This window comes from Protobothrops mucrosquamatus, unplaced genomic scaffold (genome assembly GCF_001527695.2).
Source record: "Protobothrops mucrosquamatus isolate PMUCROS unplaced genomic scaffold, P.Mucros_1.0 scaffold963, whole genome shotgun sequence".
Lineage (NCBI taxonomy): Eukaryota > Metazoa > Chordata > Lepidosauria > Squamata > Viperidae > Protobothrops > Protobothrops mucrosquamatus.
The window spans coordinates 154,973-181,260 of NW_015387207.1; the positions used below are offsets into that span (position 1 = coordinate 154,973).

The 26,288-nt window shown below is 44.3% G+C and overlaps 2 protein-coding genes across 2 annotated transcripts in view; both read right to left on the minus strand.

Moving 5' to 3' along the window:
• HMGCL (3-hydroxy-3-methylglutaryl-CoA lyase) overlaps positions 1-12,823 on the minus strand; it is a 15,121-nt gene extending 2,298 nt beyond the window's left edge. Inside the window, exons 1-7 of the mRNA XM_015819661.1 lie at positions 12,754-12,823; positions 8,994-9,077; positions 7,812-7,919; positions 7,210-7,305; positions 4,888-5,036; positions 4,335-4,398; positions 1,720-1,908 (exon numbers count right to left, since the gene is read on the minus strand). Of these exons, the coding sequence (XP_015675147.1) occupies positions 1,720-1,908; positions 4,335-4,398; positions 4,888-5,036; positions 7,210-7,305; positions 7,812-7,919; positions 8,994-9,077; positions 12,754-12,804 (741 nt within the window). The 5' untranslated portion in view covers positions 12,805-12,823. The remainder of the gene's footprint in view (positions 1-1,719; positions 1,909-4,334; positions 4,399-4,887; positions 5,037-7,209; positions 7,306-7,811; positions 7,920-8,993; positions 9,078-12,753) is intronic.
• Positions 12,824-20,732: 7,909 nt separating this feature from the next.
• Positions 20,733-26,288, minus strand: part of FUCA1 (alpha-L-fucosidase 1) — a 13,791-nt gene continuing 8,235 nt past the window's right edge. Inside the window, exons 7-8 of the mRNA XM_015819651.1 lie at positions 25,308-25,407; positions 20,733-21,201 (exon numbers count right to left, since the gene is read on the minus strand). Of these exons, the coding sequence (XP_015675137.1) occupies positions 21,064-21,201; positions 25,308-25,407 (238 nt within the window). The 3' untranslated portion in view covers positions 20,733-21,063. The remainder of the gene's footprint in view (positions 21,202-25,307; positions 25,408-26,288) is intronic.

A 26,288-nucleotide genomic window follows, 5' to 3' on the forward strand; every position in this document is an offset into this window, starting at 1 on the left:
GCACTCATTGTAATCAATCGTGAGAAATTACCGCTTAGGAACTGTGCAAGCCTTTGAAGGTTCAAATAAGGATTCTCTTCTTTCTTGTAAAATATATACCGTATATATATATAGCATTTAGCACTTAGACTTGTATACAGCCCCAAAGTGCTTTACAGCCCTCTCTAAGCGGTTTACAGAGTCAGCATATTTGCCCCCCCAACAATCAGGTCTTCATTTTACTGACCTCAAAAGGATGGAAGGCTGAGTCAACCTTGAGCTGGTCAGGCTCGAACTCAAGGCTGTGGGCAAAGTTTACCTGCAATACTGCATTCTCCTATGTATGTATGCCTTCTTTAGCAACATTCTCATTAACAGAGCTGCCTAATGCTCAGATTTTGACTTAGAGAAGGTAGGTGGGAAAGAGACACATCTTTTGCAAGAATTGTCGAGCGTGGACCCTGCTTTACAGGTAGCCTGAATGAGTTTTTCTCGCAAGAGTAAATGAGCATTTTATTACAGATAGCCCTGTAGTCCTGTAATGCTCAGATATTGTTCACGGTCATAAAATGCGGTCTCGTGACTATGGTAGGCTGCAAATGGGCGTCAGTGGGGCTTTGTCGCTGGGCATCTGAAGTTCGGTCACATGACTGCAGAGGGGACCTGACCACTGGAACTTTGAATCGATGTCTGCAGATGACCAGGCTGAGCCTGAGGTGGGGAGGGGGGTCAAACGCCTCATCAGTCTCAAGTCCCGTCGTCTCCACAAGAGATCTAAGTCCAGCCCTCCTTGAATTCCATTGGCTCTTACAGAACACCAAATAATAATAATAATAATAATAATAATAATAATAATAATAATAATAATAATAATAATAGAAATAAAAGTTGGAAGGGACCTTGGAGGTCATCTAGTCCAACCCCCTGCTCAGGCAGGAAACCCTATACCATTTCAGACAAATGGCTGTCCAGTCTCTTCTTAAAAACCTCCAGTATTGGACCATTCACCACTTGTGGAGGCAGGTGGTTCCACTGGTTAATTGTTCTAACTGTCAGGAAGTTTCTCCTTAGTTCTAGGTTGCTTCTCTCCTTGATGAGTTTCCATCCGTTGCTTCTTGTCCTGCCTTCAGGCGCTTTGGAGAATAGCTTGACTCCCTCTTCTTTGGGGCAGCCCCTGATATATTGGAAGACTGCTATCATGTCCCCCCTCGTCCTTCTCTTCATTAAACTAGACAGACCCAATTCCAGCAACCGTTCCTTATATGTTTTAGCCTCCAGTCCCCTGATCATCTTTGCTGCTCTTCTCTGTACTCTTTCTAGAGTCTCAGCGTCTTTTTTACATCGTGGTGACCAAAACTGGATGCAGTATTCCAAGTGTGGCCTTACCAAGGCCTTGTAAAGTGGTATTAACACTTCACGTGATCTTGATTCTATCCCTCTGTTAATGCAGCCTGGAACTGTGTTGGCCTTTTTGGCAGCTGCAGCACACTGCTGGCTCATATTTAAGTGATTGTCCACTAGGACTCCAAGATCCCTCTCACAGTTACTACTATTGAGCAAGGTACCCCCTATACTATACCTGATCGTTAGTTGTTCAGATTCTTGCAGAGAGCATAAGCTCGCAATAAAACCTGAACCGCCCGGACTTCTGATTTTCCATCCGTGGCAACATCATTTGTGTCGGTCGTTAAGTCAAGGACTACGTCCAAAGGTTACTTCAAAGAGAGGCGGAAAACTCACCTGAAGCGCTACCAGTGTATTGGCAAGAGCTTGTCCGTATGTGTCGTGGCAATGAACCGCGAGAGCTTCGACGGGCACCTCTTTCATGACGGCAGAAAGCATCTCCCTCATGTTTCCGGGGGTCCCCACACCAATGGTGTCGCCGAGGGAAATCTCGTAGCACCCCATTGCGTACATTTTCTTCGACACCTGTCAGAAAGAACAGCTTTTTTTAAAAAAACTGTAGCTCCTTATTATTGCTTTTCTTCTGAATACAAATTCAACCAACAATTACAATAATTGATCACGATGGATTTATCTACAGGATTTTCTTTCCCTGCAAAAGGTGAAGGACCCGGTTGCATCGCCTCCTCTGTTAAATTTTCCCCTGCAGCTGAGGAATGCTCTGCTTTGCATGCTTAATCCAGTTTGCCCACATTATCTTGCCAGAGCTGCAAATGGGAGGTAAATATTAGAACTTCAGATTGAGCCAAAGCCTGTGTGTGTGTGTGTGTGTGTGTGTGTGTGTGTGTTTCCCCTCCCCCCAAAAGCAACTGTACTTTCTTGGTGTTTTCTTTGAAAATGTTTTGCTTCTCATCCAAGAAGCTTCTTTAGTTCTTGGATAAGAAGTGAAATGTTTTCGAAGAAAACACCAAGAAAGTCCAGTTGCCTTTTGGGGGGAAAAACACACACACACACACACACACTTTGGCTCAACCTGAATGATTGAGAATTTCCATAGATGCTCCCAGGTTGAGCCTCTCAGCATCCTGTGGAATCCTGCTTGTGGAATCCGTAGCAAAAGTTGGAACTGGGCCAGGCGGGTGAGTGCAGGTGTGCAAAACTCCACTTGTGTGCGAGGCAGGCGCTTGCACAGAAATGCAGCTTGCACAAAGGGAGCTGAGGGCATGTGCGTGCATGCCTGCCACTCACAGAGCCCCCCAACCAGGCCGGAAAGGCTGGGGACCGCTGATCTACACCATCCCAATCAAGTCTTCCATTTTTATCCAGATGTTAATGCAGAAACCTGCATCTACTTGTTCACACAATTTCCTCTAAATGGGAACTCATCTTTTCCTCAACCCATGTCAGATTCCTCCATGGTCCAAATTTTACAGCAATCCATGTCAGTTAGTTTATATATAAAAAAATAGTTCATTATTAAAGCAATGGATAACACGAGCACACAACTTTTAAAATCCAAAGTATACAGAACAGGTAGTGCTCGCTTAATGACCAGTCGCTTAGCAACTGTCCGAAGTTACGACAGCCCTCCCAAGAGCTACATCCAACCCAATTCCCAAGTCCCGACTTCACACACAAACATATGCCCCCACGTTCACAGGACCACATTTGGGGCAGTTGGTAACTGGCTCAGCTTTACAGCTAGATGCAGCAGTGTTTTCTTGGCTTCACTCAACCTCAAAAAAAGCCATAAAATTGGGTCCAGTCACGAGGGCCTTGACTTACAACTGTCATGACGTACGACATAAATTCTGGGCTCCATTACAGGTGCCTGTATGGTCATAAATTGAGGACTACCTGTATAAATAACACTAGTCCTTTGGGAAAGAGGCAGCTTTCAGAGTTTCAACCTCTCCTTGCAAGACTATCTGTTTTTCTCTGGGCTTGTATAGGACTTCAATTTGCATCATTCAAGCTAAACTCTAACGTACCTGAAGAGCAACAGGTATGTGGAGAGGGGAAATGAGCTCAATTTATCCCATGCAAAGACCTGCAATGCGTGTTTTCCCTCATTTTCTGACAGCTGCTGGTCAGAGGGTTGGATATTTATGAGTCTCATTCCAAGTCAGATGGTTTACCCACATCTAATTCCGTGTTGTTTACTGTGAGCTAAAGCAGCTCAGCAAAGGCCTGGCTAGGTACCCGTGAAAAAGCAGCCTTTTCAGAGAAAGGATGCTGGAACAGAACATGGAAGTTTCTCTGTACAGATCCTCTAAGCCAGGGGAAGGCAACTTTGGCTCTTTTGTGACTTGTGGACTTCAACTCCCAGAATTCCAGAGCCAGCCATGCTGAGGGGAAAGGGAGAGGTTTCCAAGCTGAGCTATGCTGGCTCAGGAATTCTGGGAGTTGAAGTCCACGAGTCATGAAGGGGCCAAAGTTTCCCTCATGCTGGCTCAGGAATTCTGGGAGTTGAAGTCCACGAGTCATGAAGGGGCCAAAGTTTCCCTCATGCTGGCTCAGGAATTCTGGGAGTTGAAGTCCACGAGTCATGAAGGGGCCAAAGTTTCCCTCATGCTGGCTCAGGAATTCTGGGAATCCACGAGTCATGAAGGGGCCAAAGTTTCCCTCATGCTGGCTCAAGAATTCTGGGAATCCACGAGTCATGAAGGGGCCAAAGTTTCCCTCATGCTGGCTCAGGAATTCTGGGAGTTGAAGTCCACGAGTCATAAAAGAGCCAAGGTTGCCTACCCCTGCTCTAACCTGTGGTCTCTCCTGTCCTTGCAATGAAATCAGAACAGAAGCCAAATCCCTACTCAGTCAGCGGGACAATACAGGTGTGGCGAGATTTGACTCTCTTCTCAAAGGCTCGTCTTTATTTTTTTTTGTAAAAGGTAGGGTTTTGTTTACAAAAAAGAACCCCTCTTCTGAACAGGCAAGCAACATGAACTCACCTCTGCCACTTTAGCGGGAGAAATCTTTCCTTCATAAGGGCAGCCGAGAACGCAGGAGACGTAGCTGCATGGAAAAGGAGGGGGGAAAATGCAATGTCGTCAGGGAAAATCATGGAGATCAGTTAATGAAAATCAGCAGGCCCTGCCTCCTCTCGCTTCATTCCTGAGAGATTTATCCATAACATAATACCTTTTGATGGGGGACAGATGCAATGCAACCTCTTCCCACCATTAGCATTACAAAGGGAATAGGTTTTTTTTTTTAAAAAAAAAACATCTACAGAGGAGGAGAAGACATTTTATTATCATGAGGACTAGCTGCTAAACAGAACTTCTGAGATAACTTGAAATTCTGGGAGTTGCAAGGTGAACACACTTGAAGAGTGCCAGATTGGAGAAGACCGAGCGAAGAGGAACATTTTTGTGTTTTCTGGATAGTCTCCTGCTTAGATCCTTCTTTCTTCCATGTCTCAGCCTGCCTTCCTCCTTCTCAAGGGCTACACATAAGGATGCTTGTTCATCACCCAAATCAGCACGCAGTGCTAATATTTACCCTCGGACGGGAATACTGGCTCCTTTTGATGCCCGCAGAACATCGCCGAATCTTTGCAGACTCTCGTCTATGGAACAGTTGATGTTCTTTTTTGTGAAGGCTTCAGAAGCTGCTCCGAAGATTGACACCTCCTTGGCTCCAGCTGCCACCTACCAACCATGTCAGAAAGAGCTTAGTGTCATGGTTCCAAAAAATGAAACTCTTCCAAGAACTTTGAGGCATTGTTTACCTTAAAGAATCTTTAATTGAGCAACATAGCTTCGGCACGTACATAGGCGAAGCCAAAATCTGAATTCTCCTCTCCTAAGCACATAGTATCCAAGCATAATTCACCCCTCTATTTAACAGTCATTAATCATATTCTCCAATCAGTTTGAAGCACAAACTTTCCCTCTGTTCCATAACCCGCCATTTCTTATCTCCTCTTATTACAAACAACCTTGAAGAATACTCTACTGAGATATTGTTATGTCTAACTAATCCCCATGCACATTCTTCCCCCTCCCCTCCAGCACCATCTGATTCTAACTCTAAAAGTAACACACAGGTTAAAGAGAAAATGGCTGCATCTTCACATATTGTCAAAGCACGAACATCCGATGTTAGCAGCGTTGACCCTTAGATACTACACTTTTCTCTGTTCAGAAAAGCCTAGCACTTGTTCCCAGAGCGCCTTCTCTCATGACGAGTTTTTCTATTATTTACTTCATTAGGTTTTTATCCATCCATTATTCCTTTATAAGTATCAGGCACGAGGAAGTAGAACAACCCCGTGAACTGATCAAAGTCACTTCTTTATTGTTGCAGTGCCTGTTTACAAGAATTTCACCGGATTCTCGTTGGGAGAGTCAGATAAGACTCCAGAGATTCTGGGGGGGTGTAAGCCCCCCCCCAGCTCTAAGCTCAGTTCACTCCTCACCCCCCCCCACTAGCTGGAGATCCCACCACAAGATGGGAAACATACCTCTAATACTCCTTCCTCCTGTTTTTTCCCACAGAAACAACCCTATGAGCGAGTTAGGCTGCGATTGACTGGCCAAGGTCACCCAGCTGGCTTTCATGCCTACAGTGGAACTAGAACTCACAGTCTCCTGTTTCTGGGCCAGGTTCACCACTCACTCATTCCACCTTCAGTTGTTTCTCTTTGCATTGGTTTTGCAGAACTTCTCAGAATGAAATTTTGAGCCTTTGCAAGCCAATGCCACAAACCGTTCCTAAAGGATCTCATCCTGAAGATCCATTAAAAGTCACAGCAACGCCTAGAGGGCAACTTGCTGGGACACAAGCCCCACCACCACTTGCTCAAGACACAGGGAAGCAGATGCTCTGGATGAGAAATCAGAAAGGCAGTTCCTCAGATGTCCAAAGCAATGAATGGGAGAGCCAGCCTTAGCTGCTCAGTTCAACCTAGGCTGGCGATCGGCCTGACTTTAAGATATGGGATCTGCTTTTTCAGTTAAGACTGAGATGATAACTATATATAGGTATTCCTCGACTTATGACCACTTGCTTAGTGACTGTTTTAAATCCTGACAGGCCTACCTGGGGGTACTTATGACCTGGATTCAAAGTTCTGCCAGTCAGGGGTGGGTGGTGGGTGGTTGTCCCCCATGGTCACATAACCGCATTTTGCGTGCTTGGCAACCAGGCTGTATTTACAGTTGTGTGCATAGCCCTATGGTCTCGTGATCTCAATTTAAGACAGTTTTGTTGAAAACTGGCACTTTACATCCAATTTTCGCTAAAATTGGCCCATAGCTAACCACGGATTCACTTAACCACCACAAGAAAAAAAGGCCACAACTTACAACCATTATGGTCATAACTTGAGGATTTCCTGTACCTGTCAAAGAGCACTGTGAGAGAACAGTGCAACAGATCTTACAGCTCCGTTCATTAATACCTTCCCCACTACTGCAAGGACCTAAGACAGTGGTTCTCAACCTTTTTAATGCCGCGACCCCAACCAGTCGTAAGTCGAGGACTAAACCGGTCGTAAGTCGAGGACTAAACCGGTCGTAAGTCGAGGACTACCCAACCGGTCATAAGTCAAGGACTTTCCCTGTCCGGGAGCGCCGCGCATGCATGGTTCCGCCCCCTGCGCCGGCCGAGGCGTAGCTGGCAAGCGGCAGAGACGGAGCAGGCCGACCACCAGCTGGCCCAGCCCAAGGGAGGTAAGGCACCCGCCGGAAAAGGGGAAAAAATGGCGGACAACCTTGCTTGGCGACCCCCATGAAATGGTCGATCGACCCCAAATGGGGTCCCGACCCACAGGTTGAGAACCACTGACCTAAGAGATTTTGGACTGCAGGCTTCTCTTACCGCTGCTTCAAATCCCTTGAGGTTGGGTGTCAGAACAGGATAGCTGACCCCAGGGACCTTCCGGATGCCTTGCATAACTTCTGTGTGGTCAGCCATCTTGGTACAAAAATGAAGAACAAACGGCAGGTTTTAATTCCACAGAAACAACTGTGCCACACGCTGTACTAAATTGCGATCTTTGTAACTCTAGAACAGGAGTCTCCAACCTTGGCAACTTTGAGACTTGTGGACTTCAACTCCCAGAACTCCCCAGCCAGCACGAGTTGAAACCCACAGGTCTCAAAGTTGCTAAGGATGGACACCTCCAGCCCTTCCGTTTAGCATTTACTGCAATTAGCTGGAAAAACATAAAGTGTTCCTCTCATTACTATAGAAACCAAGCTGAGATATTCATTTATAGCAATGCCTGGCTGAGGAATTCTGGGAGTTGAAGTCCACAAGTCACAAAAGGGCCAGGTTTGAAGACCCCTGATTTATACCAAAAACTAAGCCACAATTTGCTTTAATTGTGGTATGTTGAATAAGCCCATCTGGGTTTTGCCAAGGAGCAAAGTAACTGTAGCTTGTTTAGCCAACTCCTTTACCTCTTTATCCATACTGACCTGTGGTACCCATTTTGGAGAGACAAAACTGGTGGCTTCTATAACGGAAAGACCCGTCTCTGAGAGCATGTTGATTAAGTCAATTTTCACCTGAGTGGGAACAATATTCTGGAAAAAGAGAGCAAGAGAGAATTCCCCTTTAACAGCAATTCCATAATTATATTTCCTTCTTGACATTTAGTTGGGGGTGGAATCACTACATTCTATAACATTTCCCATTTTTGCTCCTTTATATATTCTTCCCTAACCATGGATTTTTAAAAAGGAGCCCGCAAACGAACAGGCACACAGGAACAACATCCCTATTATAATAAACAGAAACACATTTGCCGGAGTTAATTCTGTTGACTTTGTGACATCAGTCAGATTTGTAAACATTTCCTTTTCCCAAGTTTACCAAAGCCAGCCGGACTTTGCAATGGGAAAACATTTGGGTCAGTCTCAAACAAACTCCCTACTTGGGATTCTGAAGACAAGTAGTCCTCAATTTATGACCACGCATTTAGCAACTGGGCAAAGTCAGAACAGTGCTGAAATTAGTGACTTATGACTGGACTTTGTATTTATAACCACTGCAGCATCCCCTTGTTTGCAATTTGGGCGTTTGGCAACCAGCATGTATTTACAAAGGCTGATGTCTCCCAGGTCATGTGATCACCATTTACTTCCCAGTTGGCTTCCAAAAACAAAGTCAACGGACAAAGCCAGATTCGCTTAACCATCACAGCAAAAGGCGGTTGTAAAATCAGGCATAGTCATCTGTTAACTCATTTAACAACCTCATTGCTTACAACTAGCCACAATTGGGACCGGAATTTCAGTCCTAAGTCATTGCGGTTGTAAGTCAGGACACGATGTGGCCGGGCCTAATTTTTGACCGTTGTTAAGTGGTCATTAAGCAAATCACACGGTCATAAGTCCAAATCCACTCTCCCAAATGGGCATTTTGGGTAAACACTGATTTACTGCTGCATACCAGCATATTTCACGTAATTAAACTGACAGCAATTCTGGGAACATGGATCGAGGGTTGATTTTTTAAGCTATGTCAATATACTACCTAGGAGAAAAATCAAAACAGCATTGATGTCAACACATTCATTTCACAAGCACAAAACCACCAAAGCTACTTATTTCAGATTTCAGCCACAAGCCAAACATAGTTTAGCAGAGGTCACTTGCCTTTTCATTCTGCAAACCATCCCGTGGACCAACCTCAACAATTTTCACATGCTTGGGAAATGTTCCAGCTGTGGTTAAACTGATCTGCAAAAGAAGGGAAAGAAAAGAAAGAATGCCAATCCGGTAGACCATCTATAGCGTCCTCCTGAGCGTATCAAATGCAAGTAGAAAAGTTATTTTACTCCAGATATGTCAGATTATAACTCCTTGACAGTCATGGGATTGCAGTTTGTCTTTAGTAGGCACAAGGCCCAGGAAGACCTTATTACCAGTAACACAAGGCTGGCACTTGTAATTTCAAACAATTTTTAAAATTTACTTTTATTCCTGAAGTAGTATAAAAAAAAATTACCTTGCACTCCGAACAAAGTCCAAAGCAGCAAAGGCTGTTTCGTGACTAAGCTTTTGGAATATTGCTTCCATTCCAACTTATTTTGTTTGCATAACATCTGTACAGAGCTGGCATCCAATTACAGATGCTTCATTGAGTAGCACTGGTCAGCCTCAAGTCTCACCTTTGGAAAATAAGTGCCTTGGCACAGTGATAATCCATTCTGAAGCACAAAGGCTGTGTGCCAGTCTTGGCACATCCAGACAGGGCTGGGAAAGACCTTTTAGAAATCATGGCCCATCACTGCCTCAGATTTCAGGCAATGCTAAGCTAGAGGATCCCATATCAGGTAGCTTTCAATCTCTCTTAGGATGGCTCAGCAAGAAACAACTGCCCTTTTTTTACTACTGTTATTTGACCAGGTTTCTCCTTTTATACTGCTTCATGTCCTTGGGGTGTAATTCACCACTGTCGTAAGACATTCCTGCATGCAGATACTATATACACTTCTTCAATGCAGAGTAGGGCTGCTGTTTTCAAACATCTGTTTTTGAAAACCACTGTGTTCCAGGGAACTCTATGCTGCAGGAAACTTCCAAGTTAAAAATTCATTGTAAAATGGATGGTAGTTAAGTGATTTACCCATATATCAACTTTTATCAGCTGTCCTTCCTGGCTACCTATCCTCTTCTGATGTGCAGTTTTAGACAGATCATAAATATATTATAGGATGCTTTCTTCATTCCTTCAAGATAGGAGTGGATAATCTGACACTCCATAGCTACCTGCGGTTCCCAAGCCACTATTTAGTGGCCTCTGAACCCTTCCCCAACTACTTAAAAACTATATTTTTGCACATTTTCAGGTGCAAAATACATGAAACGTAAGGCTGTACAAAGCATGCAAAAAACTTCACGAAGCATATGGCCACAAGCAATGCACACCTCCACAAACACTGAAGCAGCCATATCTGCCAGAAAGCTCAACATGGCTGTTCCAAGGCTTTTCCCAGTTTGTTTGTTCATGAATGTAAATAGGCAGCTGCATGAAGAGGCAATCTGGGAACGTCCTTGAAGCAGCAGTACTAAGTTATTCAGAGGATGAGGCTCAAAGGGTTGAGTGCTACTGAAGCATGATTATTTAAATCATCTCCACCCACATAAAAAGTCCTAGCAGAAAGTCCTAGCCCTGCATATACAGGTAGTCCTCAACTTACAGCAATTTGTTTAGTGATTGTTCAAAATTAAAACGGCACTGAAAAAAGTGACACGACCGTTTGTCACACCTACGATTGTTGCAGCCTCTCCATGGTCACACAATGAAAATTCAGACACTTGGCAACTGACCCACACCGTGTTTATGACAGTTGCAATGTCCTGGGATCATATGGTCACCTTTTGCAACCTTCTGACAAGCAAAGTTAGTGGGGAAGCCAGATTCACTTAACAACCGGGTTATTAACAACTGTAATGATTCACTTAATATCTGTGGCAAGAAAGGTCATAAAATGGGGCAAAACTCAACTGTCTTGCTTAGCAACAGAAATTCTGGGCTCAATTGAGGACTACCTATATACCAGGGGTGTCAAACTGCTGGCCTGCAGTCCGGTTGCATCATGCTGAGGCAGTGCCCACCCCAGCTCCGGCAATGCAAAAAAAGTCATGACACGCTGCAACACGTCATGTGATGCAGCGAGTTTGACACCCGTGCTATATATGCTACATTGTCTGGCCTATTTCCTTGCTTGCCGTTTCATCATCATCATCATCATCATCATCATCATCATCATCATCATCATCATCATCATCATCATCATCATCGATCATCGCACAGTCAGCCAGATGTTCAGACTGGATTTGGCATTTTTTCTACCTATTGAGTCTTTACCAAGGACTTGGGATAGGCAGATGTGGATGTCTGATGGTATTACAGATATTGTTGCAGGATGGAGGCGGTTCCTAGTAAGGCCGCCTTTTGCAATTGACTAATGGCGAATTTGTCAATGCCAATGGTGTTCAAGTGGTGCTCCAGTTGTTTTGGGATTGCACCCAAGGCGGCTATTACTATTGGTACTACCTTTGCTTGCCTTTGCCACAGTCTTTCTATTTCTATTTGTAGGTCTTTGTATTTTGTTATCTTCTCCAGTACTTTCTCATCTATTCTGCTGTCTCCAGGCACTGCCACGCCCACTATCCAGACTTTTTTGTCTTTCTTATGGACAATTGTTAAGTCCGGGGTGTTATGTTGCAGGTGCTTGCCTGTTTGAATTCTGAAGTCCCAGAGCAGTTTAATTTATCATTTTCTATGACTTTCTCTATTTTATGATCCCACCAGTTCTTGCTTACAGGCAAATGATATTTCTATTATTATTATTATTATTATTATTATTATTATTATTATTATTATTATTATTATTATTACTACTACTACTACTACTACTACTACTACTACTACTACTACTACTACTACTACTACTACTACTATTACTATTATTATTATTATTAGACAGCCCCAGAGTAAAAAGTGGGTCATGCTTAGCTTAGGATAAGAATGACACCCAAAAGGCCGGCCACTAAACAAGTTGGAGTGCATCATAAGTCCTTGGAAAAGTTAAAAGAGATTATTCTGATCCTGCACACGTTGCAGCCACATATCACAATTGTGCATGTGGAATTCACCTCCCCCCAATACTCTCAGCCAAAGTCCAACACTCAGAGGATACAACTGCAGCTCCCTGCTCCAGATATACCTTGCGCACGCCCATGTACTAAGGAGAGGAGCATATATTCTACCCATGTTATTACTGAGCAGGCTAACTTTATCACAAACCTATCACGGAACCCATGTCACGACCCACTTGTTCTGTTCCCAGAGTGCAAATAACGCAACCCACCCACCCCCCGGCTCAGACTATGCTTGGAGTTTTTTTCCAATGCTTTGCATGGCAAACGGAGCAAGCAGATGGGAGTTCTCCCAACACAAATAAGCCACAACAAACAAGCCAACAGCCAACCCTAACCTTAATCCAAGTCAGTGGGTAAAGCCAAGGCAGCCACGGGTTTGCAAGCCCCCTGGCTAAGAACCCAGACGAGGAGAAAACCCTCCGTATTTTTTGGACTGCAATTCCCAGAATCCTTTGCCATTCACCCTCTACGCCAGGGGACCTCAGGACCTTGGCCACTTTAAGACGTGAGGACTTCAACTCCCAGAATTCCTCAGCCAGCTTTGCTGGCTGAGGAATTCTGGGAGTTGAAGTCCACACGTCTTAAAGTGGCCAAGGTTGCTCTACGCCGGAGTTGCTAGAAACTGAAGTCCCAAGGGCGCGGGTCTGCATGGAACCCCCTCCCAGCAACAGCAGCGCCCAAGGCCACCCTCCAAGAGGCCAGGGAGGTCCGCCTGGCCACCCGCCCGCTGGCCTAGCTCGCTCACCGGCCGCAGCGACGCCACCAGCCGCGGCAGCCCCCGCTTCAGCGCCACCATCTCGGCGCCTCGTCTGGCTGCCGGGATTGGGGCGGGTCACGTGATGGAACGTCGCCCTGGTCACGTGACCGCCCTGGACCACGTGGCCGCGGATCAGCTGGGCCAGGGGTAGGCCGCCTGGGCTCTTTTCTGACTCGTGGACTTCAACTCCCAGAATTCCTGAGCCAGCCACGCTGAGGGGAAAGGGGGAGGTTTCCAAGCTCAGGAATTCTGGGAGTTGAAGTCCACCAGTCATGAAGGGGCTATAGTTTCCCCCATGCTGGCTCAGGAATTCTGGGAGTTGAAGTCCACGAGTCATAAAAGAGCCAAGGTTGCTTACCCCTGACTGGGCGGTCTCCCTGGGTTTCCTCCGGGCGTGGAGCTGCTGCAATCCCATCGTCCCCGGCCAACAAGGTTATTGCATATGGAACCCACGCCTGCGGGGAAAGTCCAGCCGCCTGGGCAGCGGAGGCGGGCGAGCTTCACCTACCTAACATCTGCCTGTTGCAAAGAGGAGAAGGAAAACGCGTGCAGAGGACGCGCTGCTGGCGAGGCTCAAGTGCAGCGTGTGCAAAAGGCGACGTTCCTCTGAGAGTGTGCGAAGTGCATCTCAGGCAGCCTGAGATGAGATGGGGCAGGTTTGCTTTTTAAGCATACGGTGTTTTATGGGGTTGGGCTTTTTTTTGTGGGGGAGACGAGAGAGAGAGGAAGGTAAACTCTCCCGGAGCTCTAGAAAGCAACTGGAAGAGCTCAAGGATTCTGCAAGAACAACAAGCGTTGGTTGTGTGGACGCAGCCGCCTTAACCAGGCCAGTTGCAAATCTAGCAGTGGCAATCCCACGACCCGCTCAGCTTGTTTTTGTGGCTTAATTTGTTGTTCCCCGCCTTAGTTTATGGGGCAGACCCGGGAAACGGGTTAATTCAGGAACCAGGTTAAGCTGTGGATAAACAACACTCCTGAAGATCTTAACCCAGGGGTAGGCAACCTTGGCTCTTTTATGACTCGTGGACTTCAACTCCCAGAATCCCTGAGCCAGCATGGCTCAGCTTGGAAACCTCTCCCTTTTCCCTCAGCACTGCTGGCTCAGGAATTCTGGGAGTTGAAGTCCACAAGTCTTAAAAGTTGCCAAGTTTGAAGACCCCTGACCTAGAACAGGGGTAGGCAACCTTGGCTCTTTTATGATTTGTGGACTTCAACTCCCAGAATCCCTGAGCCAGACTGGCTCAGCTTGGAAACTCCCTTTCCCCTCAGCATGGCTGGCTCGGGAATTCTGGGAGTTGAAGTCCACCAGTCATAAAAGAGCTGAGGTTGCCTACCTCTGGCCTAGGCCTAGGCCACTTTATGACTCGTGGACTTCAACTCCCAGAATCCCTAAGCCAGCATGGCTCAGCTTGGAAACTCTCCCTTTCCCCTCAGCATGGCTGGCTCGGGAATTCTGGGAGTTGAAGTCCACCAGTCATAAAAGAGCCAAGGTTGCCTACCCCTGCCTTAACCCAACCTTCCTACCTCTGAGGGTTTGTGTGGTTTACTGCTTTCTTGCTCTGCTGAAAACCTTCCATCCTCCCAACCTGACAGCTCCTCTACTGGGTTGCTGCTCATTTACAACAGCACCATAGGAGTGTGGATTTTTCTGCCACTATGAATGGAATTGCCAGTTTGTCTTCCAACAGAGGAAACTGCCAATTCCAGTATTTACACAGTCAATAGCTCTCCAGGATTTGGGGGAGGAGTTTCTTTAGCATCAAACCTGGGATTTCCTAGATGCAAAACGGGTGTATTACCTGTTCTTCCAGCCCACTCGGCCTATAGGTGATCGTCCCTTTTAAATATATTATGCTACCTCTCTGTCCTCTTAAAATTAACCTTTGCCATGGAATACCTGTTCATCCTACCCGTTTCCATTCTCCTTAAATGAAGCTTCAGTCTTAAGCATATTGTAATCATTACCCTTGGGGACTTAAGTTTTGAGTAACTACTGGTAGTTTAATGAGGTTTAATTGCATCCACGGCCCAGCCAATGTTTGCTGATCCTTAAATGGCTGTGCTGGATTAAACCTGACTGGTACTTGCTAAGGAACTCTAGGAATTGAAAATTCACATATATGGAAAGTGCCTAAATTGGGAAATTATATAGAACTGTGGTTTGGTATTATGGTTAAATGCATCCAACTAGGAAAGACAAAGAGTTTTAGGCTTCCCTTAGGAACAAAAAACAGCTGGGTGATTTGGGGACAGTCATACGTTCTCAAATGAAAGCTCCTGAAATGTTGCTAAGAAAACTACATGAAGTATCCATGTAATTATCAGGAATAAAGATTGATATTGGATTAAAAAGTTATATCATTGATTTTAAAGGGTTGCTTGAATCCAAGATGGACTTTCACTTTTGTTGTACCTTTTGATCTAGTTGAATTTAATTAACACATTCATAAACTTTGCAATTGTAGATTCTCTTTTGCTCGGAACATTTCTGGTTAAACCAAACCTCTTAGAACCCGATTCTATGCACAGTTGTTAGAAATCTCTCACTGAATCCCGTGGGGATTATCCTTATGCAAGGATGCAGAGGATAGATAGTAACTGAAGAATCTAAGAAACACACCATCTTTCTTTGTTGCATCTTATACCTGTTGCAGCAATTTAGATAATTCTAACTCTCATTTTTATAAGTGGAGAAATAAAACACATACCTGCCCTATCAAGCTTCCTCTTCGTAAAGGCCCCATTTGGCACTCTGGTGCTTCCTGCTCACACAAGAGGTTTAGCTTGCAGTGTAGACCTGGAGAAACATACTAAGCACATTTATACCATTAAATCAACAAGGGAAGATTGCTCAGAAACAGAGCCACTGTTTGTTTTGGCTTTTGCAAGCAATATTCCCCTCCATCTGTTGAAATGAATAGAAGCATATCCCTATTCTCTCTCCCAGGGTTCAACAGTAATTGTGCTCGGCTGCCAAGGCCACATCCTTCACTGGTACACAAAGCACGGGTCAACACCGTGGCTCTTCGCTGTGATGCAAGGGGCCATCCATGCCAAGCCCAATTTGCCAATGCTCTAAACTGCCTGAATTACAGTAGTCTCGGGTTCCACAGATCCCATGCGGCCGGTGGAGAGCAATGACATCAATTTTGTTTCTTGATCTTTCAGCTGGGATGGATTCCAACCTGACGGTCTGTTTTGCAGACTGTTCTTGCATAAATCTGCATTGAATGACGTTCGTTGGCAGTCACCTTTATTTGGAGCAAGTGGACCCTGGTCCTCCCGCCAAAGGCATTAAGAAATCACTTCAAAACCGATCCAAAGTAATGAAAGGAGCTGGGCAGGGGTTGCTTTGGCTCTGGGGAAAGAGCTAGTACAGCCGTAGTTGCTTTGAAAATTTACAATTAGTCCTCGACTTAATAATAATAATAATAATAATAATAATAATAATAATAATAATAATAATAATAATAATAATAATAAGAAGAAGAAGAAGAAGAAGAAGAAGAAGAAGAAGAAGAAGAAGAAGAAGAAGAAGAAGAAGAAGAAGTAGTAGTAGTAGTAGTAGTAGTAGTAGTAGTTGGAAGGGACCTTGGAGGTCATGTAGCCCAACCCCCTGCTCAGGCAGGAAACCCTACACCATTTCGGACAAATGGCTGTCTAGTCTCTTCTTAACAACTTCCAGTGTTGGAGCATTCACAGCTTCTGGAGGCAGGTTGTTCCACTGGTTAATTGTTCTAACTGTCAGGAAGTTTCTCCTTAGTTCTAGGTTGCTTCTCTTCTTGATTAGTTTCCATCCATTGCTTCTTGTCCTGCCCTCAGGTGCTTTGGAGAATAGCTTGACTCCCTCTTCTTTGGGGCAGCCCCTGAGATACTGGAACACGGCTATCATGTCCCCCCTCGTCCTTCTCTTCGTTAAACTAGACATACCCAATTCCAGCAACCGTTCCTTATATGTTTTAGCCTCCAGTCCCCTAATCATCTTTGTTGCTCTCCTCTGTACTCTTTCTAGAGTCTCAACATCTTTTTTACATCGTGGTGACCAAAACTGGATGCAGTATTCCAAGTGTGGCCTTACCAAGGCATTGTAAAGTGGCAGTAACACTTCTCCTGATCTTGATTCTATCCCTCTGTTAATGCAGTTGGGACCAGAACTCCTGTTGTTAAGCAAGGCGGTTAAGTGAGATGCGTCCAATTTTACAATATTTTTGTCACAGTTAAAATAAATTACTGGTAGTCCTCGACTTAACGGCCACAATTGAGCCCAGAATTTCTGTTGCTAAGAGAGACAGTTAAGAGAGTTTCGCCCCGTTTTACGACCTTTCTTGCCGCAGTTGTTAAGGGAATCACTGCAGTTGTTAATTTAGTAACACGGTTGTTAAGTGAAATCTGGCTTCCCCGCTGACTTTGCTTGTCAGAACACCTAACCCCCAAGACACAGCAACCGTCATAAATATGAGTCAGTTGCCAAGCGTCTGAATTCTGATCATGTGACCATGGGGATGCTGCAACAGTTGTTACCGTTACTACTACTACTACTACTACTACTACTACTACTAAAGTTGAAAGGGACCTTGGAGGTCATCTAGTCCAACCCCCTGCTCAGGCAGGAAACCCTATACCATTTCGGACATTTAGTGCTGTTGTAACTTCAAATGGACCCTAAACGAACGGTTGTAAGTCGAGGTCTGTCTATACTGTTGTTAAGTGAATCATGAGGTTTTTAAGCAAACCCAACTTCCCCCGTTAACTTTGCTTGTCAGAGGCTGGCTGGGAAGGTCACGAATGGGGATCACGTGACCCTGGGACACAACTATCATTTTAAATCCATGCCTGAATGTGGTTCACATGACCGTGGGGATGCCGAGATAGTTTGCAAGACTCTTTTTGCAGTACCGTAACTCTGAATGGTCGCTGAATCAAGGGCTGGGCGTTGAGAAGTCCCTGTATCGTGCTCAGTCATTGCTGAAGAGTAAATTAAATAATTTATAATAATAATAAAGTTGGAAGGGACCTTGGAGGTCATCTAGTCCAACCCCCTGCTCAGGCAGGAAACCCTACACCATTTCAGACAAATAGCTGTCTGGTCTCTTCTTAAAAACTTCCAGGGTTGGAGCATTCACCGCTTCTGGAGGCAGGTTGTTCCACTGGTTAATTGTTCTAACTGCCAGGAAGTTTCTCCTTAGTTCTAGGTTGCTTCTCTCCTTGATTAGTTTCCATCCGTTGCTTCTTGTCTTGCCTTCAGTGCTTTGGAGAATAGCTTGACTGCCTCTTCTTTGGGGCAGCCCCTGAGATATTGGAACACTGCTATCATGTCCCTAATTAGAACTGAGGCTAAAATAAGTGGATTATTGACCAATTATATTCCCCTATCTGTGAATACTTAAGTTACCTAAGAGGTTGCAGAAGCAGAACCTGAACTGTGTTGCACCTTTTTTGCCCTACCTTCACTTGAGCAAATATTTTGGAAATATTAAGGTATGCACAAGACGAGATTGCCAGTTTCCTGTGACCGTAAAGAATTTGCTTCTATGCTGTGAGTTCAAGTCCTCCACCTCCCACCCCCGCTTTAAAAACTCTGTCCAGAAGCAAGTCTATGTAGAATTTCTGTAATTACATTATCCTAAATTAAAAAGTTATTACAGTTATAAACGTAGGGTACAACATTACTTGAGAAAGATTATCTTTGATTTTGATTCTTCAAAAGAGGATTAAAATGTAAGAACTTATTTCTCCCCATTTTCTCTGCTAGTTACAACAGTCCTCTCTTAAGAGATAAAATATTGGGGGGGGGTGGTAAAATATTTGGGGTGGAACATGCTTTTCAACTAAATAAAGTTAATTCTATTGCACATCATTTAATGCAGACTCATGCAGAACTCTTCTTTCAGTTGAAAAGCATTTTCAGGGGTAGCTTTACAAAAAAAAAAAAAGTGTGCTCTCACAGAACAGCATTAAGATGATCCCCAAAAGCGTTCTAATAATCTTGCCAAAAGTATTTATTTCTATCCAGATTTGTTCTAGAGATTGCTGTGCCATAAAGTGAGACCAATGCAAACATTTATTTGTATTTCAAGATTTATTCATTAAAAACATTTTTTTTTAAAAAGCTGATAGGAAAAAATAAAAAGGCACCATGATTGATACATTGCAGAAATCTGTTATCAGAATCATCTCTTGAAAATTTATATAGGCAGTCCTTGACTTACAACCACAACTGAGCCCAGCGTTTCTGCTCTTAGGTGAGACATTTATTAAGTGAATTTCTTTTCTTGTCTCAGTTATTAAGTGAATCACTGCAGTTGATGAATTAGAAACCCAGTTGTTACCTGAATCTGGCTTCCCCATTGACTTTGCTTGTCAGAAGGTTGCAAAAATGATCATACAATGATCTTGGGACACGGCAACCGTCATAAATATGAGTCAGCTGCCAAACATCTGAATTTTGATCCCACGGTCATGGGGATGCTGGAAAGGTCGTAACTGTGAAAAACAGTCGTAAGTCACTTTTTTCAGTGCCATTGTAACTTTGAGTGGTCACTAAGCAAACTATTGTAAGTCAAGGATTACCTGTACAGTCTACATGTTGCTGTATTTCCCCTCCCCCATCTTAATTACCAACATTGATTTATGCATGCAAAAGGCTATTTTTTTTGGCAATTTGGTTCTAGTCTAGGTCTCCCAGTTTCTCATTCCCCGTCTTCATTGGTATGACATATCATTGGAAGGGGATGTTCTGACCACACAATACTTAAAAAGCTTTTTGTATTGGTTAATTCATTACTCTGTTCCCTTCTCCTAATCTGGAGACTGTGGAGAGGTGACAATATTTCATACGTGCATCACACTGCTGCACACCTCTCTTAAAGGGCATTATTTCAGGCAAAACTGTCTGCTATGAACTCAACCTCAGCTTGGTAGCTGTGGTCCTTGCCTCAAAAAAAACAAAACAGGAACTATAAAAACTGTCAAAGAAGACCTGTTTGCTAGAGCATTAGGCCAGCTTCTTGATCCTTACATCTGGGTTATATTAATTTGCAGGGGGAAAAAATCAGTTTATTTGGAAAAGGTGCTATCAGAATTTTTGCCTCGACTAGAGGCTCTCCCCTTACAGTGTCTAAACGGGAAACATCAGTCTAGATTCCACTGCTCAATCTTGTGACTAAAAACTCTTTATTTCCTGAACGAGGATATGACTGGCTTGTATTTGGAAAACCAGAACCATCCTTGAGGGATGGAATGGAAGTGTATTTCCTCTCCTATCTTTTTTTGTCTATTAAAAGAAATTCAGAAGGGAAGGGAGTAGCGCAGGAAAACTGAATGAGGAGCCCATGAGGGAAGTTGATTTTATCATGATCAGACTTGTAAAAATAGAGAGCAGATGAAACCTCTAGCTGAAAGCCTAGTAAATATGCAATTGTTTCAATTGGATCTTTTGAGCTAGCAAATCTTGCCTGGATGCAAGAAGGACCAACAAAAGCCTAGAAAGTAAGAAAGGACTAGATCTGTTACATCCAGAGGTGGAACCGGTATTGGATTATTTTTTTTTAAAAAAATGTAACTTTCATGAAAATAAACATAGCACTAGCTTCTATTCCACGAGAGCCCTTTGCCTTGCCCAATATTGAAATCCTGAAAACTGTGTGTCATAATACTCTGCTTTCTAAGAATGATGTTATTTTTCTTCTCCTCAAGTCATTTCATCATTTCAGTACACCTGGCATATCGTTCTCTATTGCCCCATAATGGGATCTATTATTAGTGGTTTGTTACTAGCAATCCCAGATCATTCTGTGTTCCCTCATCCCCTGCTTATTTTTAAGTGTACCTTTAAGGTTTTCTGTTCCGCCTCAACCAGAACTCCTGTGGAGGCTTCTGAAGTCACCTTCTGAAGCAACCTCATATAATTTTTTCATCCAGGACTAACTGAGCGAAGTAGATTTGTATTTCAAAGCCAGCTCCTAGAAAAAAAATGGCAACTGAGGCCTCTTCCGCAGCCAGTTTTGTGCCAGAAAATATAATTTCCCTGAGACATTTTAATTTCCATCAAAGCAACGTTTTAGTGTATTACAGCACAATTTTGGATTTGTCTATTATATCGAGGTTAACTCAAGTTGCATATCTAATTTACAACCATCCCTTTGAAAAAGGTAAGCGCAAGGATGGCCAGCCTGGAAATGCTAAAGCATTCTTTAGCTGCAACTTCTTCCAGATTTGCTCAGGCCCTTGATCAACCAGGTTTAAGCATGAGGTAAAAAGGACAGACAATCATTCTGCGATTTGTTTCTAAATTTCCCATCACAATACTCCAAGTAGTTTCACAGCCCAGCCGTGCTCAAATGGGAGAAGCCAACGATTTTCTGAGGGCAAGAAGACCTGCAATTCTTGTTGTGATGACTGCCACTTCAAAGGCTTGGAGAATCCCAACATAGTGATCTGCCAGGAATAAAAAACAAAAGGTAAAGGACTTCCTTCAGTTGGGCTCAACTCCTAGAACAGTGGTGGCGAACCTATGGCACGCGTACCAGAGGCGGCACTCGGAGCCCTCTCTGTTGGCACGCGCACTGCCGGCACCAGCAGCAGGTCCATCAGGCCGCCACCGCTGCCCGGAGCAGGAGCCCCACCCAGCACAAAGGAAACGAAGCGGCCGACTAGCAAGCTCGAGTAGAGGTGGTAGAGCAGAGGTCACCAACCATTGTCGATTGGTGGACTGGAAGAAAAGGGAGGAGGAAGCATTTTACATGCGTGCATGCGCACATGGGGCCACGAGCACGCACGCGCCGCAAATGGAGCGGGGCTAGGGCCTGCGTGATACTCACTAGCCCTGCCCCGTTCTTGCTTGGTGCAACGCCTTGTATCTGTATCCTGCAGCGCGGCAGCAGCCGTTTTTGCGCCTTGCAGCACAGTGGCCCATTTTTGCACCCGTTTGCGTGCCAGAGGCGGCACTCAGAGGCGCCTTCCTGTCCCCCCCCCCGAGGGCACCACAATGCTGAGGCAGCCCTGGCACTTTGCGATAAATAAGTGGTTTTGGGTTGCGGTTTGGGCACTCGGTCTCTAAAAGGTTCGCCATCACTGTCCTAGAGTCTCTATGCACATGTAAAGTTTTATGGTAGCAGTATTTTTATCTCTCTCTCTCTTCCCCTACCATCCATCCACCCACAGTATCTATCTACTGAGGCATGGTTGCTCATAGGCTTAAAGACACTGGAGATTGTCTTTGTTCTGGCAGTTTGAGTCTTCGTACCACGTAGTAGTGTGAGCTCCTATTACTTGTTTTAACTTCTGCCCACCTAGCAGTTCAAAAGCATGCAAATGTGAGTAGATAAATAGGTACCACTTCGGTAGGAAAATAATGGCATTTTATACAGTAGTGTGAACCCAGCCAGTGCTGGACCGTCCCCAAAGCGATGCCCGAGCATGTGGCAACATCAGTGGAGGGAGAAGCCCCAGATGACACTGCAGAACACTACTGACCCTTTCTGCATGTGGAGTTAGTCCTCCCCCTGTAGTGTACTCTGGATAGTGTGCAAATATGAACTGGCTAAGGTAACATTGCCATACTTTCTCTCTCTCCATCCATCCATCCATCCCATTTAGAAACCACCCATCTCCCTCACAACTCTGGGGGGTATACAAATAAGACATAAAAACATACAACCCATACATGTTACATTAAGAGGCAATTAAAATAAGATTAGAATTTTAAATTAAAAGTTTAAGAAGTGGGGAAGGGCCTTCAAAGCATCAACCAGCCCCATGCCTGTGTGTTTCTTTGTGGACCTCAAGTCAGTTGGCAGAGCCAGGCCTTCAGACTTTTCCGAAAGGCCAGGAGAGGGGGGGGAGACACCTCACCTTTGGAGGGGGGGAACTGTTCCAAAGGGCAGGGGAAACAGCAAAGAAGCAAAATATAAGGGGTGGCTTCTTTTTCCAGTATCCTTTTTAAAATACTTGTTTAGTCTACAGTCCTATAGTTGCCTGGTGGCCTCCGATCCAGGGCCTAAGCAGGTCTCACCCTGCTTACCTTTTGTCAAAATCAAATTTAGCAAAACTTGCTAAAGGCTTCTACCTGCTATAGTGTTTGCTGAGGCATATTTTAAGATTTTAGATTAGTTATCATAGGTAAGAATCACTGATAGAGCATGGGGGGCTCAAGGTTTCAAGTATATCCAGCCCAAAACTATGTCTGTACAGGTAGTCCTCGTTTAGTGACAACTGGCAATCCAGTCATTAAGTGAATTGGTTTCGAAGTGAAACCATGACCGTGCTTAGCATCTCACTTCGGTTTTCCTTTGCTTTATACACCTGTAAAGGTTGTAAATGGAAGGATTGGTCATAAAGTGAATTTTTTCATCACCATGGTCACTATATGAGGATTACCTATATAAGGTTTGAAACTGAATCCCCTTCACACACAAGCTAGTGCTTTAAGAGCATTGGCTACATCAAAAAAAAAATCACGTGGTCCAACTCTGTTCAACACTAGACAAGCTAGCGAAGTACTGCACAACAATTTGAGAAACGTGCTTGGATGATTTTTCCAGGAAAAAGAGAGCTACAGGTGCAAAACGTCTTGACAGGATTCTCGCGGCATCATTACTTACGCCAAGATCGATAAAGTCCAGTTCCTTTTTACAAAGTTGTCTTAGAGAGAAAGATACCCAATAAGAAACGAAGCTGATCATGTCTAATTTTTAACAATAAGGAGCTGCCTTACGACTTCTTTTAAATGCCAACAGCCATAAAACAGCATGTCTTCCTTTCCCAAGAGCAGAACATAATCTAATTGTATCCCTTGATGGTATGTTAGCACTAGACTATAAAAAATTCCCGTTGAGCAAAAGGTATACCGCAGCTACACCACAGAAGAACCACCAGACAAAAGAATTTAACAATGTGAATTCTGCAAGCTGCTTATTAGGTCATTTCATTTCCTGCCTATTACAGGAACGGTCTGGCATCCTTCCAGCTACAGTTGCGCTAGTGAGTTTCCTCTAATCACTTACCGACTATTGGGAAATAGGATTTTCAAGTTCTCACAGTAACAATAACCCACTTATTTTAAAATCTTAGAACATAAGTCTAAAATTTGACAGATTTGGAGAGTTTCAAGACTGCTTTCTTCTGTATATTCTTCCTCAACCTCAATTGTGGTCATAGGTAGTCCTCAACCTATGACCACAATTGAGCCCAACATTTCTGTCGCTAAGTGAAACATTTGTTAAGTGAATTTTGCCCCATTTTACGACCTCTCTTACTACAGTTGTTAAATGAATCACTGCAGTAGATAAGTTAGTGTCATGGTTGTTAAATAAATCTGGTTTTCGCATTGACTTTGCTTGTCAGAAGGTCGCAAAGGGTGATCACGACTTCAGAACGCTGCAACCGTCATAAGTATGAGTCAGTTGCCAAGCATCTGAATTCTGATCATGCCAAGATAGGCTAAATGGAAAAATAAACTTCCCGTGCATTCAGTAAAATCACATCATCTTCCTTCTGGTGAAGAGTCACACACTGCTTTGGATTGAATACCCCAAAGTGCTTCAGAAAATGGGATGGCCCAATTGCAACAAGGGCAGTGCTTTAATGCAGCTGCATCTTTTCCCAGGGTGAAACAGCAGCTGTGGAAAGCAGCCATAAAATCCTGGAAAAAGTTGCAACTGATTTAAAGAGGCGCAATATAATATTTGTAGCTCAGGCCTTTGAACTCTGGTGCTGGAGAAGACTCCTGCGAGTCCCCTGGACTGCAAGGCGATCCAACCAGTCAGTCCTAGAGGAGATCCACCCTGACTGCTCTTTAGAAGGCCAGATCCTGAAGTTGAAACTCAAGTACTTTGGCCACCTAATGAGAAGGAAGGACTCCCTGGAGAAAAGACTAATGCCGGGAAAGATGGAGGGCAAGAGAAGAAGGGGACGACAGAGAATGAGGTGGCTGGATGGAGTCACTGAAGCAGCAGGCGTGAGCTTAAAGGGACTCCAGAAGATGGTAGAGGACAGGAAAGCCTGGAGGAACGTTGTCCATGGGGTCGCGATGGGTCGGGCACGACTTTGCAACTAACAACAACAAGCTCAGGGCTGAACTCTGTGGTGTTTAGTGCTCTCTAAGCTTACTTGTTTCATTGCAGACATTTCATTACCCAACTAGGTAACATCTTCAGTGCAAGGCTTGAAAGAGTTGCAGACAGCGTTGCCATTCATTTTGTAAAGTATTTTTTCCAAATTATTTTTGAAGTGCACATGTGGGTATTAATTTGTTAAAATGGTTTTATTTCTGCTTTTTAAAATTATTTGCATTTATCAGAACTTGCTGGGGAAGGGCTGGTTTTTTTTTTTGGCGTAGTATTAATAAGATTAGCATTAATCTTGTTTTAGATATCCTGCAGATTTGGCTTTCGGCTGTGCGTAATTTATTGTTGTGAGAGGCTTCTTTGCTGTAGTTCAAAAGAAACGGACCTAGTTTACAAAGCAAATAACATTTCCCAAACATCACAGTGTCCTACTGCAGGTTATTTCCAAAGCGGACTTTTATTTTTCAAGCTCCTTACTTGAGTACTTGCAGAAACAACAGGTGATGAAAGAGTCAAGACGTTGTCTTTTGGCCACATCAAGAAAATGGCGTAGACTGCGGGTCCCTTTGAGGTGTACCTGGAGGGGAACACAAGGCAAACACACGGAACTGTGGTAAGCAACATGGAAATACTGAAACAGAAGACACGATCCGCCTTGGAGATAACAAGCCTTTCATTTGTGCAACTCCTTCTCTTGATCACCTTGGCTGAAGGTGAAGGCCAAAACACCTAGCTTTTCTCACACGCCGCTGGGGCTGATCAGCCCCGTGTGGTGAAATCCATAACCTCGCACAGCCTCTGAACACGCAAATATTGCATTACACTCCGTCCTTGTTTTTCCGCTGCTGCCGTCAACAACATGGCAGGGAACCTGGCAGAGCCTGCACAAAACTTTCCACAAACTGCAGAGAGCGGCTCTTCTAGTGTTCTCTTTGTCTTGAGATACCTCCAAATCTCCCCACCCTTGTTGATAACCATGTGTCACTCCTTCAGAGCTGGGCTAGAATCAGGGAGGTTTTCCTATGACTTTAGATCACGTGAAGTATTAATACCACTTTACAAGACCTTGGTAAGGCCACACTTGGAATACTGCATCCAGTTTTGGTCACCACGATGTAAAAAAGATGTTGAGACTCTAGAAAGAGTACAGAGAAGAGCAACAAAGATGATTAGGGGACTGGAGGGTAAAATATATAAGGAACGGCTGCTGGAATTGGGTATGTCTCGTTTAACGAAGAGAAGGACAAGGGGGGACATGGTAGCAGTGTTCCAATATCTCAGGGGCTGCCCCAAAGAAGAGGGAGTCAAGCTATTCTCCAAAGCGCCTGAAGGCAGGACAAGAAGCAACGGATGGAAACTGATCAAGGAGAGAAGCAACCTAGAACTAAGGAGAAACTTCCTGACAGTTAGAACAATTAACCAGTGGAACAACCTGCCTCCAGAAGCGGTGAATGCTCC